General features: G+C 35.5%; 2 protein-coding genes across 2 annotated transcripts in view; both read right to left on the bottom strand.

Annotated features, from left to right (window-relative positions):
- Positions 1-8,536: 8,536 nt before the first annotated feature.
- ppk16 (pickpocket 16) lies at positions 8,537-17,136 on the bottom strand. Its single transcript, XM_073969922.1, has 6 exons — positions 16,667-17,136; positions 16,290-16,598; positions 9,103-9,566; positions 8,875-9,043; positions 8,700-8,806; positions 8,537-8,646 (listed from the first exon to the last, which is right to left on the bottom strand). The coding sequence occupies exons 1-6, from the start codon at positions 17,134-17,136 to the stop codon at positions 8,537-8,539; spliced, it is 1,629 nt and encodes a 542-aa protein (XP_073826023.1).
- A 209-nt stretch (positions 17,137-17,345) lies between these two features.
- LOC141394106 (pickpocket protein 11-like) overlaps positions 17,346-21,726 on the bottom strand; it is a 54,590-nt gene continuing 50,209 nt past the window's right edge. The window contains exon 5 of the mRNA XM_073968006.1: positions 17,346-17,906. Coding sequence (XP_073824107.1) covers positions 17,552-17,906 — 355 coding nt within the window. The 3' untranslated portion in view covers positions 17,346-17,551. The remainder of the gene's footprint in view (positions 17,907-21,726) is intronic.

The following is a 21,726-nucleotide window of genomic DNA, read 5'->3' on the forward strand; positions in this document are numbered from 1 at the left end:
ACGCGATGTGCATATGAGTATAAGGTGCATCCGATTTCAATGGTCGCCTATTAAAAATACGTCAATATAACTTATTTTAGACAGATTCGCCAAGGACTGCGGATGTGCCACCACATTCTATTTTGAGATAAATAGGGATATTACTCCCGAATCTTTGTAATTTGTGACATACCTTTTTGGCACATATTATAATCGCGTATAAAGGATTACATTTCTGTAAATATAATCAAAGAAAATCGCGGTTCAATTCGCGGAATTCTCAAAATATATTTTTGCAGATATTCCTACTTTCAGGGTACCTGTATCTGGCGTTTTAGTGGATGTATTCGAACGCGGATGGGCTTATTAGATCCGGCACGTAAAAAAACTAAAATCACGCGGGGTTCAGGGGTACCTGTACGGCATTTGTAAATTTTAAAGCCAAAAAATAGGTTTTTTCCAAAAATTTACGCACCAAATTTTCGCCTTTGAACTCCTATTACTAGGAAGCTGTACGGAGCACACTCATGAGATATACATCGAACGACGTGGAATCGCGAGTTCTACAATCCTATATACTAGTTTCGATTATTATCGAGTTGCACCCTCTAATTATAAGAAAAATTCGAAAAACACTGAAATCAAAACTTCAAAATGTCAGCATCAATTTTAGGGGGATGCAGTGTATATATCGAAAAGTCATACACTAGAACCATGTTGCCCAAGGGGTATTCTTTAGTTCTCTCTTTGAGCACAGGTTTGAGTTTTGCGTGGATTGGACAGAAATCAAGAAAGAACACAAAAAAACTTGTAAACTTCAACACATTTTTCCCATTTTTTTATATTACCACCAACGCAGCTTCCACGAAAATTATTTGTTATGGTCCATATTATGAGATCGTGGCTAAAACACTTCAATTAATGTAAATATATTCATATTTTATAAAATATATTAACAGTTCGCGACTTATTAAATGGTGAACCTCAACTTCAACGATTGTAAAACTTTTTTGAATATTACCATATACCCTCGTTAGCATAATTGCTGAGGGTATAACAAAATATTTAGAATTTATAAAGTAAAATTTGAGAATGTTGTTCAAATTTGATAACTTGATTCATAACCCTTCCAATACTAACGATATACAATTATTACTTTTCGTACAGTTATGGCCGGTTTCTGCAATATGATTCAAATTTACCATAAAGTATATTTGGTACGCTTATAGTTCCAATATCCAAAATCACCTCCTCATATCAACCCTACACAGCAACAGCGACCACAATACCAAATATTAGAATTTCAGTTCTATCCCTTCAACCAAAAAAATTGTTCTAAGTGTAGTTCCATTTAGTTCTGGTACACTTAAAGCAGGCGTTTGCAAAGTTATCTTTTTAAAAACCCAATACCAAATTTTGTACAATTTATTATTTCCGTGCGTTTAGTGTCTTTCGTATACATACGGTATGTATTTCCCATCTCCACATCTTAATCCTACACACTAACACTTGTACCAAAATACCGAATTCTAACACTCTCCGTATACCCTTTTGTATTGGGTGTACTATATGGACAAAATTTCATATTACCAGCCAAACTTAGTAACATTTGGTACTTTTCGCATTTCCAAAACCACTTCATATCTCAACCCTACACACCAACAGCGACCTTCATACCATCATTCAGAATTACAATTGCATATATCCTTACAGCCTATACGAAATTTAGTACAATTTAATACTTTCCGTATACTTTCGGTACGTATTTCAAAATCATAATAACATAATTCTACACACCAATTCTGATCCGAGTACAAAAATTCAGAAATCTACTAACTTTATCCGCACACACAATATTAAATTTAGTACCGTTTATTAACTTTTGTACACTTGTAGTACCAATACCAAATTAAGTACCATTTAGTAATTTTCGCGCACATAAGTACAAATTTCCAAAACTACCTCCATATCGAAGTCCTGCACTCAAAAATTAATTTTTATTCCAAATATCGAGGCTTCAACTCTACCCATTCACACAACTCTAAATTGTACCAAATTTAGTATTCAGAACTGCAGCTCTGTTGGTTCACTCAAATCCAAATTAAGTACCATTTTATACTTTTCGTACATATACGTTCGAATTTCCAAAGCTATTTCCATATCTCAATCCTACACTTCAACAATAATTCTAAATCCAAATTTCAGGATTCCAGCTCTATCGGTTCACTAACAACCAAATTGTACCACATTACCACATTTAGCACCAATTAGTACTTTTTGTACACGATTGAAATTCCGAAAGTACCTCCATATCTCGATCATACACTTCAACAGAAATGTTAAATCCAAATTTCAGGATTCCAGCTATATCGGTTCTCTCAAAACCAAATTGTACCAAATTTAGTACTTTTCGTACACGTAAGATCGTATTTCCGGAAACCTTCACTCAAACCATCACTTCAGCAGTAATCTTTATTCAAAATTTCTGGATTCAAGCTCTATCGGTGCATCCAAAACCAAATTGTACCAAATTTAGTAGCATTTAGAACCTACACATTAGTTCGAATTTCCGAAACTACCTTCATATCTTAATCCTACACTCCAACAGTAATATTAAATCATTATTACTCCTTTATTAATATAGATTTGCAGTACATACTTGTTTTATTCTATTCCCCGGCCTATTATGCAGCAGTATTATGTTGTACATAGCAACCCAGCAAAAACGCTCATTAAAAAACACCTTCTAAGACATTATTTTAACAAGAGCCTTTCAACACAAATCAAAAGTTCCCATGTTCAAATCTTGTAGAGAACAAAATAGAAAGAAGAACTTAAGTTCGGCAGAGCCGAAACAAATGCCCACAATTTTATATGGAGACGTTTTTACCACTGGAAATCCCAAATACAGTCGGACCTCGATTATCCGTGATGGTTGGGACCAGAGGCATTACGGATAATCGATTTTCCCGGATAATGTAGGCAATGTTTTTATGCAGTTTTTGAACACATTATAAGTACAAATTGCATAGTATTGTACAATAATAATAAAATAAAAAAATAAAAAAATTATAATATTTGTTAATGTAAACCACCAAATTTTAGAGGGATACATAATATCATCATCGTCATCAGATTCATCTGAATTGACTTTGTCCCATGGCTTCTGTCATACCATTGATACACAAATTGTGTAATATGGGAGAATTTCCAGATTTATTTTGTTTACCTTTTGTTTGCTTAATCAAATTAATTGGAAGGTGTGCTTTTACCCCCGGATAATGAAGTTTATAACGAAAAGTAGAGGTAATGGGAAAAGGACCAACATTTTTTCTATCCCGGATAATGGAGGTTCCCGGATAATCGATTCACGGATATTCGAGGTTCAACTGTACCTAATTTTTTTTGAAGATTACTTGTTGACCACTAGGAACCCTAAATGCCAAATTATAGCAAATTCGATGTGGAAATGTAGCTATAAACGTCGAAATGTCCGAAATCGGGCGGAACCGTTATATAGAAGCTATGCCAAAACATTGACATATGTTCATAACCCCTAAATGGAACTCTAAATGCCAAATTATAGCTTATTCGGTCTGAAAATATGTCCAAAAAGCCAAAATACCTCAAATCGGGCGGTATCATTACATAGGAGCTATAATAAAAGGTGGACCCAAGTCCATTAGGGTTATTACTTAATTACAACCTAATATCCCAGTATCATATTTTGATGAACTTTACCTACGATTAGATATAGTCTTAATTGAAAGGTGGGAAAATTTGACTCGTGTTGCACATTAAATGGGTAACCCGTAAGGAAAGGACCAAAGACGGGCAATGTCGACTATACGAATGAAAATTAAAAATGTCCATATTATCGAGTAGAATAATGTCACTATTTTTTCACGTAGAGCACTTTTTACTTATACGAGAATATTTCATTTAAGTGTTCGGTTTTAGCAATTAAAATTTAAAAAGTATTATTTTTTACTATTCTGTAATTTTGACACCGCCGAAACATGTGGTGTCTGTATTATCGAGATTATACTGTATATATGGGAGCAATATCCAAATATGAACAGATTTCAATATAATTTGGCAAACTTTTATATAGACCAAATTCGGTCACACATTCAAAATTTCATCAAAATCGGTGCATCAAATACATAAAATCGGGGAAAAAATTACCAAAATAAATAGGGTTCGCCCTAACCCAAAAAATGATCTTCTCCAATTTTTAGGCGAATCGGACAATAAATTCGACCTGTACTTTGTTTACAAAAATACATGGCCAGACAGACGGAGAGACGGACATGCCTAAATCGACACATAAGGTGAATATATGCAGATCACCAAAATTAACTAAGGGTCCATTTCGTTTCCTTTTGCATGTTGCAAGCTAATTCACTAAGACAAAATACCCCTTATCATAGTATGGTGTGGGGTATTAAAATATGGTTATATGTTTGTTGTAATACCATTTTTTATTATTAAACTATGCAAAAATAAAAAATTAATGGAATATGAAAGATTTTATGTAAAATTCAATATTTTCTTTGTCTTAATGCGTTGCATAATTTGCATATTTTGTGCATATGCAAAATATGCAGATATGCTAAAATATAAAAATCATGAGCCTGTCATTGCATTCAGTTTCTTCAAAACGAATTTTGGTCTAATCAGAATTTTTGTATCTTTATTACTAAAAAATAAGAAAATATGCAAAATCCGATATCTACTCATCAGCGACTGAATGCAAGAGAATAAAAAACAGTCGACGCTAGAGTATGCTTTCGTTCATCCCTGCTGTAAACCCTAAGTTACAAATTATAGCTAATTCGGTCTGAAATTGTAGCTAACCTTGACTGGCCTGCAAATAAAACACATTTTCCAAAATTTCAGGGTCCTGTCACAGCGATCTATCGCAAATGATTATTATTCAAATGATTATGATTACAAAGGGGAAAATTATGCACCTATAAGTATGCTATATAACAGCTATACCTAATTTATGTCGTGACGTACAAAAAATATTCACCTACCTACCACAACAACGGTCACTGAGCGTCCGTATTACCCAAATACGTTGAATCCGAAATCCCATTTCAAACACAAAATCCGCGACCAAAAATTATTTAAATGTTTTCATTCGTAAAATAAATAATTTTCCCCATACCAAGTGCGGATATTATTCGAATGTCCGGCACAACTATCATTTCAAAAAATATTTTAATTTACTGCTATGCCTACCCCCCATACCACCCCCCATACCAAGTGCGGATATTATTCGAATGTCCGGCACAACTTTCGAAAACGATATCAAGTTGAAGGATTGGCAAATGTTTTTCTGGTGTACACAAGCACGTTGTTCTTTTGTTCGTCAAAAGTTTAAAAACGATATCATTTTCGAACATTTTGCGAATGTTTTTTCTTCACAAGAAAAATTGTTTCGAGAAACATTTTTTACTTCGGAAATTCTTTACGTTTTAAAAAATAATTTTATGTAGTTCGTGAAAAATTCCCATTTGTTTTTTCAAATATTTTCGATATAAATACTACTTATAATATTAACAAGAAGTGATGATAAACACAACATATAGCTTGGTTACAAATACAAGACAACAATGTTTATACCCCTCATACCAATTGCGGATATTCCCCCCATACCAAGTGCGGATATTATTCGAATGTTCGGCACAACATTCGAAAACGATATCACATTCGAAGAATTGGCAAATGTTTTTCGGGTGTACACAAGCACGTTGTTCTTTTGTTCGTCAAAAGTTTAAAAACGATATCGTTTTCGAACATTTGGCGAATGTTTTTTCTTCACAAGAAAAATTGTTTCGAGAAACATTTTTTAATTTGAACATTTTTTTGTTTCAAAAATAAAATTATATTGTTTGTAAAAAATTCCCATTTGCTTTTTTCAAATTATTCCGATATAAGTACTACGTATAATATAGACAATAAGTGTTGATAAAGACAACATATGGCTAGGTTGCCAAACACAAGACAACAATGTTTATCAACAGTTACATACATATCGAGTCGCAAACATAAAGAAGTAAAAACGGAAAAGGTACATAACAGAAACATCAAGAAACACCACAAAAAATGTTTTTCGCCACTATCGTAAAAACTATCATCTTTCATTCGCTAATAATATTATTAACGATATTCGAATTCGAAGCTTTTGCTGCCACAAACTGAGCGACGAATGAATCGTTTTCAATTCGTTCTCGTGTGTCGTTTTCGAACAAAATATCCGCAAAACTATCGAAAAACATTCGAAAACGAATCGTTTGCGATAGCAATGGTATGAGGGGTTATTCGAATGTTCGGCACAACTTTCGAAAACGATATCACATTCGAAGAATTGGCAAATGTTTTTCGGGTGTACACAAGCACGTTGTTCTTTTGTTCGTCAAAAGTCCGAAAACGATATCATTTTCGAACATTTGGTGAATGTTTTTTCTTCACAAGAAAAATTGTTTCGAGAAACATTTTTTACTTTGAAAATTTTTTTGTTTCAAAAAAAAATTTTATGTTTTTTGTAAAAAATTCCCATTTGCTTTTTTCAACTAATTTCGATATAAATGATACGCATAATATAGACAATAAATATTGATAAAGACAACATATGGGTAGGTTGCCAAACACAAGACAACAATGTTTATCAACAGTTACGTATCGAGTTGCAAACATAACAAAGAAAAAAAAACGGAAAAGGTACATAACATGTTTTTCGCCACTATCGTAAAAACTATCATCTTTCATTCGCTAATAATATTATTACCGATATTCGAATTCGAAGGTTTTCCTGCCACAAACTGAGCGACGAATGAATCGTTTTCGATTCGTTCTCGTGTGTCGCTTTCGAACAAAATATCCGCAAAACTATCGAAAAACATTCGAAATCGAATCGTTTGCGAGCAATGGTATGGGGGGTAAACAGGCATTGAATCGCAAACATTACAAAGAAGAAAATGTGTATAACAGAAAAATCAAGAGACGTCAGATAAAGTTAAACATGTCATAAAATCGAAACTCCGCCAAAAATGCTTTTTCGACACAATCGTAAAAACTATCATCTTTCATTCGCTAATAATATTATTAACGACATTCGAATTCGAAAGTTTTCCTGCCACAAACTGAGCGACGAATGAATCGTTTTTAATTCGTTCTCGAGTGTCGTTTTCGAACAAAATATCCGCAAAACTATCGAAAAACATTCGAAAACGGATCGTTTGCGACAGCAATGGTATGGGGGGTAGGCATAGCAGTAAATTAAAATATTTTTTGAAATGATACAATAATTTTCCGGGTAGAAGCAAGTGTTGTTGTACAAGGTAAAGTAAATACTACAACAAATACAAACCGACCAACCTGGTAATTTACAGTGTCAGCTCCCTGACTTTCGGGTCACTGGGTTGGGCTCACGCTCATTTGCTACTCCCGTCGCCTCTTCTGGGAAATTTGGTCTCACTTGGGGTATTCGACCAGCAGGAAAATGCGAGCAGCTGCAGCAGTGATGATGTCTCAGAACGTCCTTTCTGCTACCCGAACATCAGAAGGGTTGGACAGATCTCTGAAGCAGTGATTAGTGAACTCTCTGAAACTCGGCCAACTAGCTTCCCATTACTGATGCAAGTGTGGCGTTCAGAGGCGATGAAATCAGGGGGTCTGCTGATGGAGACAATAATGGGAGGATGGTCTGATCCAAGAGAAACGACGGGTTAGCAGGTGATGCCATTTGTCAGACCAGGTGACACAATGGTTATGTCTGGCGAACTCCGACACTCTTCGCTAATTTTTGGTAGGGACATCCTCTTTGACCGCGCAAAACGTAGAGCTATGAATCTGCTCAGCCAGCACTATACCCCTATGGCCATTTCCGAGAACCGAATGTCACAAAGCATGATGAGCATTAAAATCCCGCAAGACCACACCCCTTTATCTATTTATTGGCTTTGTACATAGTTTCAGTAACTCAAACTCGGTAGTTCCACACCAGACTGCTAATTACCATGTTTTTTGCCGCTGCGAAATCTCTCAGTCTATTTCCATTGTCAGATGTTTCACTATGGGGACTGAATTTCCCGACTTTGGGGCCAAAGGTATGCTCCTTTCTAATTTTGGCATTAAAATTGCCTAGAATAATTTTAAGTCTTTCATCCAGTAGGATGAAACTGGAAGCTAGATGTTTTAACCTCCGACCAACTACGAATCCACAACCAAATTCATGCAGCTATAATACAGTGCGTCATCTTCATGTGGTGTTGAGACTCCTTTCCCATTCCATCGTATTTCTCGTAGGGCTGTAATATCGGTCTTAAATTTTCAAGAACATCTGCCAATATGTAAACTGCACACTCTCTATAAAAAGTGCGAATATTCCAAGCGCAGATTGTCAGATCATGGTCCTTAAAATGATTGCGTCGTCGTGAACTTTAAAGGGTTTTGTTTTTCTTTTGTGTAATGTACAAAAATCAAGTTATTAAACTGAAAAAATTTTATTTTCTTTATAATATACATAAATAAATTTTAGCAACATTTATAAATTGTAATAATTAAATATGGGACGAAATGTTAAAAAATAGACAAATTCAAATGCCGTAACAATACTGAAACCCATTATCAGACCCAACAGGCCACCGAAAGAAGCTAAAACAAGAGAATTATTAATATAGGATATAGACAGATAATTCGACTCGTACCCAATGCTGATAACCAATTTTGATAGACTTCTTTGCGATATCTGGTGGACATTAAATCACTAAAGAAAATATGCAATAAAATATTGTTTTTGTCATCGGGAGCTCTCCTGTAAAATGAAAACGAGAGAAATATATCAAATAGTACCACGAAGTAGAATTAAAATGGTCAGCTTACTCAATTTCTTCATTTTGAAATAACAAGCGAACATTTAATCTGCCCATTGTAATTTCCGACATATAATTATTCGATTGACAATCTGGTAGGCAGTTGCATGGAAATGTGGTAGTAGTTTTTACCAGTGACAAGGTGACATTGTAATCGTTAAGGGAACGTGTAAATACAACTGAAATAAAATTGAAATTATTTTTTCTTCTCTATGTTAAATCATTCATTGTGACTTACCTCGATTTTTTATAACACATTGAACATCATCAATATCGCACACTGGAAAGCTACCATTATTTGCCAAAGAATGTGGTAAACAACCACAATTTTTCATAATCAATTTTACACGGCACTCCCACATACAATTCGTAAAGGAATAACGTTGCATTATCGACAGTTTTCTTTCGTTGGGAAATAAACAATTCCTCTCTTTGATAGCTAAGTTGTAAATATCATTTGTGGCATAAGTCGATTCGGGATTAATGTGTACAAAACTTTCCCGGGCCGCTGAAATAATTTTTGTTTCTGCATTTTCATCGGGAATCGTATAGGAGTCATGTATAAGCAGCCGAAATCCATAACTGCTGAATGAAGCTGCCGAATAATCGTACGCAAATGGATTAATGAGTATCGAAAGTCCAGTAGGATAACCACAACCAGTTACACGATACGGACGTTGCGGTACTAAATAGGCAATCTTTCTGTAAAACGAGAGAGAGAGAGAGAGATAGAGAATTAATGTATTATTTTTGCTTGATTCAAAATCGTGAAATTGGGCGATATCGGTATATGCGGGCTATACCAAAGCCTGCGCATATACCCACAACAGTGGGAGCCCTAAATTATGTAACATGGATAAGGAAACGAGATGGACCCATAGTTCCTTTTGGGGATATACATACAATCACGTTCCGTTCGCGACGTACAGGTCGCATTTATTTTCCGATTTAGCTGGAAATTTCGAATATTATTTTTTTTTGAACTATTGCTTTTGTTGAAAATCGGTTCAGATTTGGAGATAACACCCATATATATTTTCGGCCTATTTCAAGATTTTGCTGCACTGAACACGCTATATATTCCGATAAATGTGCCAAATTATATCGAAACCGGTTCAGATTTGGATATAGCTGCCATATATATTTTCGACCGATTTCACGTATTTGCTGCACCAAAGACCCTATATCCGTCCAATTTTAATGTTTGACGGAATTTGGTCTAGAAATAAATGTGCCAAATTATATCTAAATCGGTCCAGATTTGGCCGATTTGAGGTAATTTGGTCTAGAAATGAATGTGCCAAATTACACGAAATCACTTCAGATTTGGCTATACATGTGTAGCTCTCATATACATATATTTTACATATTCACAGTGGTATAGGGTATCATATAGTAGGCCCCGTACGACTTTGATCCTTTCCATACCGGTTTGTAGATACGTTTTTCCCCATTTCGAATCCTCAATGCTAAATTTTAGCTAATTGGGCCTGACAATGTAGGTAAAAACATCAAAATACGTGAAATTGGGCGGTACCGTTATATGGCCCAAAACTTAGACCATTGTCCATAACTTTTGGTGCAGAAGTTTATGGATTACAGAGAACCCTAAATGCCAAATTACAGTTAATTTGGACCGAAAATGTAGCTAAAAACGTAAACATACCTGAAATCGGGCGGTATTTCAAAACATAGGCAAAGGTCCATAATATTTGGTGAAGAACTACGCTATAGTCGTTTGCACTAAATCCCTGACTCTACCTTATAAGCGATGGGGACTTGTGTCCCTTTAGTTAGATCACACAGTCTTATCTCCTTTCTTGTTAACTGGACACAGGATGTTCTGGATCCAATTGTCGAGTACGCGTACTTCCTGCCAGATGGTGCCCGAATTTTTTTGTGACCACTTCGATTCTTAAAAGCCCAATTATAGCGAATTGGTCTAAAATGAAGCTAACATTGTCAACATACCTGTAATAGGGGCTATAGAAACACGTAGACCTATGTCCACAATTTTAGGTGGACAAGTTTCTTATACACTGGGAATCCTAAATGCCAAACTATACCTAATTCGGCCAGAAAATGTTGCTAAAACGCCAATATACCTGAAATCGGGAGGTATCGTCATATTGGGGCTATACCAAGACGTGGGCCGATATAGCCCCAGGGTCCCATTGCCCCCCTGCGTACGTCCCTGGATGTAAGCACAAATCGTCTGGAGTTAGTTCAGTTGATTTGTCATGGCAGTTGAAAAGGTGCAGTGTGTTGTGCGAGCCTGTGCTGCATGCTGGGCAAATGTTTTTCACGGTGTCATCGATCCTTGCCCTCTAGGAATTCAGCCAGTTGCACGATCCCGAGCGTAGTTGAGCCAAAACAACTCTGGTTTGTCGTGGCAGCTGATGTTCTCACCTGCTCCTCACAAGATAGTTGTTTATTCAAATCTACTTGATAGGCTTTCTGATATATTGTCATATTGGACCTCTCTTTCTAGATCATGAAGATCGCTCCTGACATGCCTGGGTGGGGTAGTCATATCCACCATATGGCGCGGTAACACCGGATTAGGTACTGCAACGCGCTGAAAATGTGATAAGTCTGTCAAATTGGAGTTTAGTCTTTCACAAATGACATCCGGGAAGTAAACCGACACCATGATCGTACAATCATCCGCATACGTTACGATCTCAATGTCTTCTGGAGGGTGCGGAATACAGGAGACGTAAAGGTTAAACAGTTCCGCACATATCACCTCACCTTGTGGAACTCCCTGTTTCACTCTATGGGGCTTGGATTTTTTATTTCTGAATTCCATGTACGACTGGCTTCCACATACATATGGGGATTTCTGAGTGAAATCGGACACTTTTTCAAGATGAGGTTTTTGATTTCCATTATTTTTTGCTGTGGCGATGCTGCTGATTAACAAAACATTTTAGTATATTTTCAAATTTTTTTTGACTAACGGTTCCAGAGATATCGCGCCTTGAAAAAGTCAAATTCTGTAAAAACTACATGCAAAGAAATACTCATAACTTCTTTAATATTGGTCCAAATGGGACCATCTTTTTTTTGATTTGTTTGTTTTTTTTTCAGCTATCGAAAGAAATATTTGAAAGAAAAATGCACAGTGGGCTTCAATGCAATTTTCGGGATTTAATATTTAAAATCAATTTTTAAACATGATTGCACCCTTCGATTTTTTCAAAAAATTTTTATGTTAAACTACGTTCAATTACAAAATTTTTAAGCCCTATGTGGTAATGGGATTCGGACGATTACTATTTTTTCTGAATTTTTTAAAATTTGTCAATACAATTTTTCATTTATACCTTTGTCCAAAATTTATTATTTTATTAAAAAGTTAAAAGTTTCATTTATAAATATTTGTTTTGATTTTATATTTATGAATTTATCTCAAACATCTTAAAAACTGCGTCATTTTTCGATTTTGCAAATGCATCAGCGAAAATTCCATTAAAGTCCACTGTGGATTTTTTTTTCTATTTCTTATGATAAATATACAATATATAATGATAAATATGTACTCTAAGCTTCAAAAATACAGGAAATACAAATTTTGGACAAATGTGTTAAGGAAAAATTGTATTGACAAATTTTAAAAAATTCATAAAAAATAGTAATCGTCCGAATCCCATTACCACATAGGGCTTAAAATTTTTGTAATTGAACGTAGTTTAACATAAATTTTTTTTTGAAAAAATCGAAGGGTGCAATCATGTTTAAAAATTGATTTTAAATATTAAATCCCGAAAATTGCATTTAAGCCCACTGTGCATTTTTCTTTTAAATATTTCTTTCGATAGCTGATAAAAAAAACAAACAATTCAAAAAAAGATGGTCCCATTTGGACCAATATTAAAGAAGTAATGAGTATTTATTTAAACATAGTTCTTTAAAAATTCGATAATTTCAATAGGCGATATCTCTGTACCGTTGGTCAAAAAATAATTTTAAAATATACCAAAATGTTCTGTTGGCTAGGAGCATAAATTGAACCAAAAAACAATTGAAATCAAAAATTACTTTTCTCCGAACTGTCCGATTTCACTTGGAATTCCCCATATGTATATAACACTGCTCAACAAAATTGAAAAAGTTGAATGTTTCAGACGAAGTTGCAGTTGTTTCTAGATGAAATAGGCGAGTTATTTTCAAATCCGGTCCCGGGTTTTCTCCATCAGCTCTTGTTTTTGAGATATAGCTCAAAATCGGTTTTTACGAGTTTTACCCACACTTTCGTTATTTTCGGATACAAACAAATATTTTTTATGGGTTTTTCGACATTAATCTATTAAGGAGATGTTGTACGCACGATACTAATCATTTTTGAAATAGTTATGGTGAGTATATATCAAAAAATATAGAAAATATACGACGGACCTTGTAAAAATTGAATATTTTGAGTACTTTAAGCTGTAATTACGTCATCATTGGAAGTTATAGGATCTTCATATAGTACTCCGGAAATGCTTAGGGTGTCTACTATATAATCCAGTATTCAAATGTATAATATAAAGTTCATAGCGCCCATGATTCCGCCATAACCTAAAAACCATCATGAAGACTGCCATTGAAAAGTAAATGGCGTATCTGGTAATGATATCACTGGTAAATGATTTCCCTTTAGCAGTCTTCATGACGATTTTTAGGTTATGGCCGAATCATGGGCGCTATGAACTTTATATTATATATTTGAATACTGGACTATATAGTAGACACCCTAAGCATATCCGCATTGCCATATGAAGATCCTATGACTTCCCCCGATGACGTAATTACAGCTTAAAGTACTCAAAATATTCAATTTTTACAAGGTCCGTCGTATATTTTCTACATTTTTTGATATATACTCACCATAACTATTTCAAAAATGATTTGTATCGAGCGTACAACATCTCCTTAATAGATTAATGTCGAAAAACCCACAACAAATATTTGTTTGTATTCTAAAATAACGAAAGTCTGGGTTAAACTCGTAAAAACCGATTTTGAGCTATATCTCAAAAACAAGAGCTGATGGACAAAAACCGGGACCGGATTTGAAAATATCTCGCCGATTTGATCTAGAAACAACCGCAACTTCGGTTGAAACAAAAATCGTGTTGAGCAGTGTAATTGATCATCCAACGTTTCAAATTTGGCTGGAGCTTTGTCTGCGCGATGTCCTCTGATAAGTCATTACTACTCTATCACACGGCTTGGTCGACCAATATGTATGTATGTGTGGATATGGCGTGCAGCGCTGTTGTCGTGCTGGGCTACTTACGGAACCCATGCTGATAATCGCCAACTGGATAGATGTTTCTGACGCTGGAAGGGACTAAAGCCTTAAAGGTCTTTGCTACGGGCGACAAAAGCGAAATAGGTCAATACGATACACCTTTGCTGGCATCCAGTAGCGGGACCACCCTACCCATTTTCCAGACTTCGGGGACGATGTGGTTGGCTATCGAGAGGTTGAGGACTTTAGTGAGATACTCGATTCCAGGCACATCCAGCTGTCTCAGAATTATCAGGGAGATTCCATCAGGGCTCAACGCTTTGGATGACTTAGCGTTTTTGATAACATTGTGATTGTTCATCCTCGGCTCATGATGGTTCATACTCTTCTCTTCGTCCGCTGATTCCCGGGGATCTCGACAAACTGTCGCTTGAAATAAGTTGCGCTCCTTTTCGGATCAGTCAGCGTAACATCGCCAAGCGTGACTGAGGCATATCTTCCTTCTTTCCAGGGTTCGAGAGCTACTTAACCGTAGCCCACATTTCACTTATTGCGGCTCCAATGTTGCAATTCTTCAGATGATTTTACCACTTGTTCCGATTATGCTAACCGACCAACCTGTTAACTTCCCTGACTCTGGGGCCACTGGGGTTAGGACGACGAAGCTCATCACGCATAGAGTGGCAAATCTGAAAAAAACGCGTTTTAGCAATTTCTATTTTTATACCCTCAGCATTATGCTAACGAGGGTATATACCCTTTCATACGTGCAAAATGTGCCTCATCGAAATAATGGCTTTAGACTCCAAGTATGTTTGGACGAAATCTGTTTCAGACATTTTGAAGTCGAAAACTTCTTTTGAGTTTTTATCCTAATCCATATCTTTTCGGCAATTTCATACGCCCAAAATTCTGAAGACCTCCTAAATACCTACGTTTTTTGGGAATAAGGTGTTTCAATTCACACAGGCTGAGGGTATACCCGGCGACAAAGCCTTTTACTTTTTCTTGTGTCAAATGTTCAATGCTGATATTTCTAAAACTCAACGAGTTAGAGCTCATTTACTACGAGTTTGGCATAAATCAACAAAAAAGTTTTTTGAGTTTTTAAGCCACTAAAGCAGTTAAAATCATGATTGATCTTGCACAGAAATTTTATACTGATATGTAGCTAGCTGTTTGCAAAATATCGTCCAAGTAGTTATGTATTTTATTTTTTGTGTAATATTTTTTTTTTTTTTTAATTGGGGAAGTCAAATTTCAATCGCCAATTTAAAACGCGTTTCTCTCGAAACTGGATTTTTTGAGATGTGTCACGCTCTGGGTAAATGAGCGATATCTGCTCCGTCCGAGAACCCGCAATAGTCTATTTTTGAAATTTTGACAAAATTTTCCTTTATAAATTTGTAAAATAAAAAATAAAATAAATAAATAAATAAATAAATAAAAAAATAAATAAATAAAAATGATACACTGGAATTTTCTTGAATTTCACACATACATATGTGCAAATTTCAGAGTTGTAAAACTTGGCAGTTCCTATGCAGTCCCAGCAGACTTGTTTGTTTTCGAAAGTTTCTCGAAAAGTATCAGTCAGCATTGCCGCAGAGATATAGCTTCAGCCTTGAGACTTCCATTCGGGCCATTATCTCGGAAAGTATGGACTTTCCCAAGAAAAGGTTGATACTACTTCAATAAAAAAACCTTGAAATTTGTTCGCTCACAAGACTCAGTCAGAACTTAAGCCAACATGTTTGAACTTTTGGGAGGTGATGGAAAGAGTGCTTCAATATAGCCATTTATACGAAAACCAAATCGGCTGCTCCCTTGAGTCCTAACCGAATGTTTTTTATATGGTAATTATCTAAGAAAATATGGACTTATCCCCAAAATAATTATACTATAGCAATAGGGGCCGCGAGGGGTACCTGCTGTAAAAATACACTTCTTTTAAGTTTTGTGCGGGAGTACCATACCGATATACCGGTTCAACCTCTGTAAGAAACATTACTATGTGCAAAGTTTGAATCAGTTTCTCCTTTTAAGAGTTATTGTGTTGAACTTTTGTGAGGGATGTAACCGAAGGAGTGGAACGACATGACCAATATACGACCTTGGTCTAAACAAAATATTACGAGTGGGACCAAATCGGACAACGATTTCAAATCTTAAAATATACTTACTCAGGAAAATTATGTTTTTGTACTCCGAAATAATTGAACGTACAACATTCGCCCAAACCCATAGATTTGATGCGTTGAAATAAACCATCACAACGCGTATTGGTGCCTTTCCAAATACAACGAGATATCATATCCATACAATTCGGTGTTAGGGTACGCGACAAATCATTCAACGTCATGTTATTCATTTTTAGAACTTCCCTGGCAAGTTTCATATTCGAACCCGATTCATTAAAGGCAAAACTATAATACATGACAATATTAAACATTTTCACAAGATCCTCATCGGTGGTGTTGGCGGGACGTTTCCTAAAAACGAAACGAACGATTGAAAAAATTAATTTAAAAATCCCATTGAGCGTACTTATACTACTCACAGTGCACTGGCCATATTAACGGCTTTTGTTTTTGAAATTTTATTAAAGTTACATAAAGTCACTGCCGGGAATGGAATATTCCATGTTGGATAATGCGAACTTTCAATGACAGTCACGGTGGGAGTTGCACTATTCCATACGTAGGATACAATTACCAAAGATATGGAAACAATTATGGCTATTATGGTAATGATAAGCCAAAAGAATCGCTCTTTCGATGATAAATCCATGCGTGTTATATAATTGAAACCATGTAACGACGTGGTATTGCAAAAATTACTGAAATTCTCCATAAACCAAGATTTGACAGTGTGGGCTGTAGATCTGCGTTTTAACCCGTTAGAAGATTTATTCAAATATGCCATTGAAGTTGTGGACGAGGCGAATGATGGATTTAAATAATGTTCAAATTTATTGCCATATGGAGCTACATTTTTAATGGCAAAAATGGGTTTGTGTTTAATGGCCATTTTGGTAGTCTTTACTCTAGACGTGTCTTTTTCAAACTGATAAAATAGTCGAAAAGTCTATAAAAACCATTCATTAAAGCTAACAAGTGATGGGTTAATTGAATTACCCCACCCTCCACTTTTGATGTGAGTGACACCATGACACGATGACACTGACCATCATTAACAAACTATTAATTAGCTTCCTAATCACAAAAACACACAAATGCTAATTGTTTATCATAAATAAGTAGTTTATTAATTATTTTATATTTATATTTAGCCGTCAAGGCATACATTTTACTGAACTAAGAATGACCACAGGTCTGTAAACACTTACACTATGTCCCCACACCTAAACATTTGTGTACATCATTTTCATTTTGTTGTTCTTTTCCTTATTGGTAATGCCACAAATTAAATTACCAAACTTCTCTCAATACGGGCAATATGGTCTCATTCTTGAAAATGCCTCGATACGTTCTTGTTGTTCTCTTTCCTCTTCGGCTTTACGTTTCTTTTCGGCCTCTAATTGTGCCTTCCGTTGTCTCCGTTTGATACGATAACGTATTTGTTTTTTGGTCAACCAATTGCAGGCTGGACGCACGAAAACGAAAAATATCATTTCAAATCCTGACACAAAGCTGTAGCCCATATGCAGGCCCGTAATACCGCCAAATGTTCCAATAAATGTTAACCAATTTTCGTAGACGTCGAGACGTAAACGTTCCGCATACAAATTGGCATAGAAGACATGCAGAACAATGTGATTGGTTATGTTGATGTCCTTGCTGGAAAAAATGAATGTATGTGTATTAAAAAAGGATTTTTATTAATTAATATGTAAAAAATTAATAAATGTAATTAAATTAAATATTTGGCAACAGTGACTGTAGTATGTAGCTACGACCTCGATACCGCCTCCATAAACTGGGTACAAAAACATACAAGAGAAGACAGCGGTCTGGTGGATAAATATGACTGACTCACCATAAACGACCAGTCAAAACGGTTGAAGTCAGAAGCTTTGGAAAAGTCGTCCAGAAAGGGGACTTAATATTATTGAACAAATCCAGGATTTCGCATTAATTCAATTTTTGGATCCGTTACAATTTCTTTCAATGTAATATTTTGTGTCCAGTTGTTCTTGTTATGTACAAAGAGCTTTCAATAACAACAACAATAATGACTGAGAATGGGGAGTTCAAAACAAAATCAACAACGAAACATAATTAAAGATTGTAATATTATCAGTAGATATATGGGGAGGATTCAAAATCCATTAAAAAACTCAAATTACAAGTCATATAGTAATTAAAAGTATCAAATTACATATCTTAAGTAAACAAATGGGGTGACCGTGGGAAATTCTTGGAATTCCTTATGCTGGGGGGGAATCGTTCCATGATCAACGTGGGTGGCTTCGTTTGTCCGTCCGTCTGTCCGTAAGCATGCTGAATCGTGTCCATGATCAATGTGGGTGGTCTCGTTTGTCCGTCTGTCTGTTGATTGATCTAATTATGAAGCATTGACCATTGTTGAGGCATTGTGTTTATTGTATGTTTGTGTGTATGTCGTTTGGTTCTTTTGCTTTGAAATGGATCAGCAGTCACAACAGCTAAAGTACATGGGTGGCTACTGTGTGTTTGTATGTATGTCGTTTGGTTCCTTTTGCTTTGCATTGGATCAGCAGCCACGATAGCTTCATTATATGTTTGTGTGTATGTCGTTTGGTTCTTTTGCTTTGAAATGGATCAGCAGTCACAACAGCTAAAGTACATGGGTGGCTACTGTGTGTTTGTATGTATGTCGTTTGGTTCCTTTTGCTATGCATTGGATCAGCAGCCACGATAGCTTCATTATATGTTTGTGTGTATGTCGTTTGGTTCTTTTGCTTTGAAATGGATCAGCAGTCACAACAGCTAAAGTGCCTGGGTGGCTACTGTGTGTTTGTATGTATGCCGTATGATTCCTTTGCTTTGGATTGGATCAGCATCCACGATAGCTTCATTATATGTTTGTGTGTATGTCGTTTGGTTCTTTTGCTTTACTTTAAGTCAGAGGACAAGTGTACTGAGTATTTACTGAGTGTTTGAATATGAATTCGATCGATCTTCTCGATTTGTTTATTATTATTATTCGATGAAGGCGACAATGTCTTTAATATTTAATTGAAGGGTAGATTGAATTTTTGGTTGCTTCAAATTGATCTTGTCAATGGATTTGGATATGAATGCAAATATGATTGGGAGAGTTAAGGGGGAAAGGGGAACCAATGTGTACAAATGAGAAATCGATGACCATTGTTGAGGCATAGCGCTTGTGGTGGTACACTGGAAAAATATGTATGCATGTGTAACCGTGGGAAATTCTGGGAATTCCGTCCGTCCGTCCGCGTGACCGTGGGAACTTTTTTGGAATTCCGTTTATCCGTCCGTCTGCTGACCGTGGGAACTTTTGGAATTCCGTTTGTCCGTCCGTCTGTCCGTGGGCATGCTTAATCGTGTCCATGATCAATGGTCCTGTTTGTCCCTCCTTTTGTCAGTTCATTGATCTAATTTCCTAATGTTATGAAATAAATGACGTCATCAGTTGGGTTTAAATAAAAAATGAATGAAACTGTACTCAAAAAGAATTTCTTTGAGTGCATAAATCGAAACAATCCAAATGAATTCATTTGGATCTTTTCGATTTTTTTATTTCAGAAGTCAAGTAAAGAGTTAGCAAAAACTTGAATATTGGATTGAAGGGATGGTTTGGGATATTAAAGCATATGTGGGTGCGTGTGTATGTTTGATTCTTTGCAGTTATGAGGAATGTATTGACATTAAGTTCTAGCAATTTGTTATGAGTAAGAGGTTGAAAGGGGAAGCAAGCATCGAATGCTTTAAGATTAGCTAGAGCATTAACCATATGTTTGTATGAATATTGCCCTTCGATTGAAGCAGTGACCATTGTTGAGGCAATCAGTTTATATATATGTTTGTGTGTATGCAGTATGATTCCTTTGCTTTGCATTGGATCAGCAGCCACGATCGCTTTATTTTATGTTTGTGTGTATGTCGTTTGGTTCTTTTTCCATTCCTTTTAATCAGCAGGCGTAATTGTCGCCTTTAACGAAAGCAAAAGGCGACAAGTGCCTGGGGCTATCTGCTGTGTTTGAATATGAATTCGATTCTCTTCTCGATTTGTTTGTTATTGTTTGATCTTAATATTTAATTGAAGGATGGTTTGAATTTTTGGTTGCTTCAAATTGATCTTGTCAATGGATTTGGATATGAATGCAAATATGATTAGGGAAGTTAAGGGGGAAAGGGGAACCAATGTGTACAAATGAGAAATCGATGACCATTGTTGAGGTATAGCGTTTGTATGTACGTCAGTCCAGCTTCCTTTAAATTTATGCTGTGTATGTTTGCATTAAACCAAAAGGAGGAATCATTGAACTTTCATTCAGTATTACACAATATCGGATTTGTTTTGATTAAATGTTATGAATCTGGGTTATTGGACCACACAACGTCTGATTCTTTGAACACTGTATGTATGTATATACATATATGCATATATTTTGTCGTCTTGAACTTGAAAAGGAATATATTTTTAATATAGAAAATGCTGAGCATATTTAATGTAAACAAATAAAGTGTTTAAAAGCGAAGGAAGTTTTAGAAAAATTATTCAGTTTCTAAAAATTATCGTACGTGTATCTCATCATCTTAAAAGTACAAAATATGTCAGTGCCAGTTTCAAAGGACGATTCAATCTTCCGTTTGCAACAACAGCATTTACTCCAGGACAGCATCGGTGACGCATACTTATGTAGAGTAATGGAGAACTATGAATTTACATCCATGTTGCGGAACAATTTTTTAAACGATATTGCTGGAGATCAATACTGCATACATGTAATTATGAGTTACGAGTTAGAAATTTTGAGAAAGGGTCTCCCGGAGAAGCCTAAAATCCTGAAGGTAGAGGAATTGCCGACTGTATCACCATTGATTTTAAGCGATATTGACAGCTATATAAAAGAACATCTAAACGCACTTCTAAACATAGCTTGTAGAGTAGAGGATAACAATATAAATAGCTTTTTAATAAAGTTTTTAAACACTTATAAATAAAATCAATTTCGAAAATAAGTATAATCTCTTCTTTTTTTTAATGGGGGGGGAAGGTTGGGTTGGGTGGAAGGGTTGCGAAATCCATGTTTAATCGTGTTACAATTTTAGTATAAAAAGCCCATACTTTTAAATACGATTCACAGTTTAAACGTTATTAACAAAAGTAGGAAGCATTGTTCTGCGACCATTCGATTGAAGCAATGATCATTGTTGAGGCATTATTATGTATGACCATCAACTTGATGTTGTTATATGTTTACATTAAAACAAAAGGAGGAATCATTAAACTTTCATTCAGTATTACTCAATATCCAATTTGTTATTATTATGGATTATTGGACCTTTTTTAAAGATATGAAATGCGGCTGGAACATCAAATAGAAGCAAAAGTATGCTTCAACTTGACCTTGAAAAAACATTTGAAAATATGCTTATGTTGCTTTTCATCACAACATCTAAATGTCACCCCATTTCTCTGCAATTT

Source organism: Musca autumnalis, unplaced genomic scaffold, assembly GCF_047663935.1.
Source record: "Musca autumnalis isolate F117 unplaced genomic scaffold, ASM4766393v1 scaffold_2, whole genome shotgun sequence".
In the NCBI taxonomy this organism is placed as follows: Eukaryota; Metazoa; Arthropoda; class Insecta; order Diptera; family Muscidae; genus Musca; species Musca autumnalis.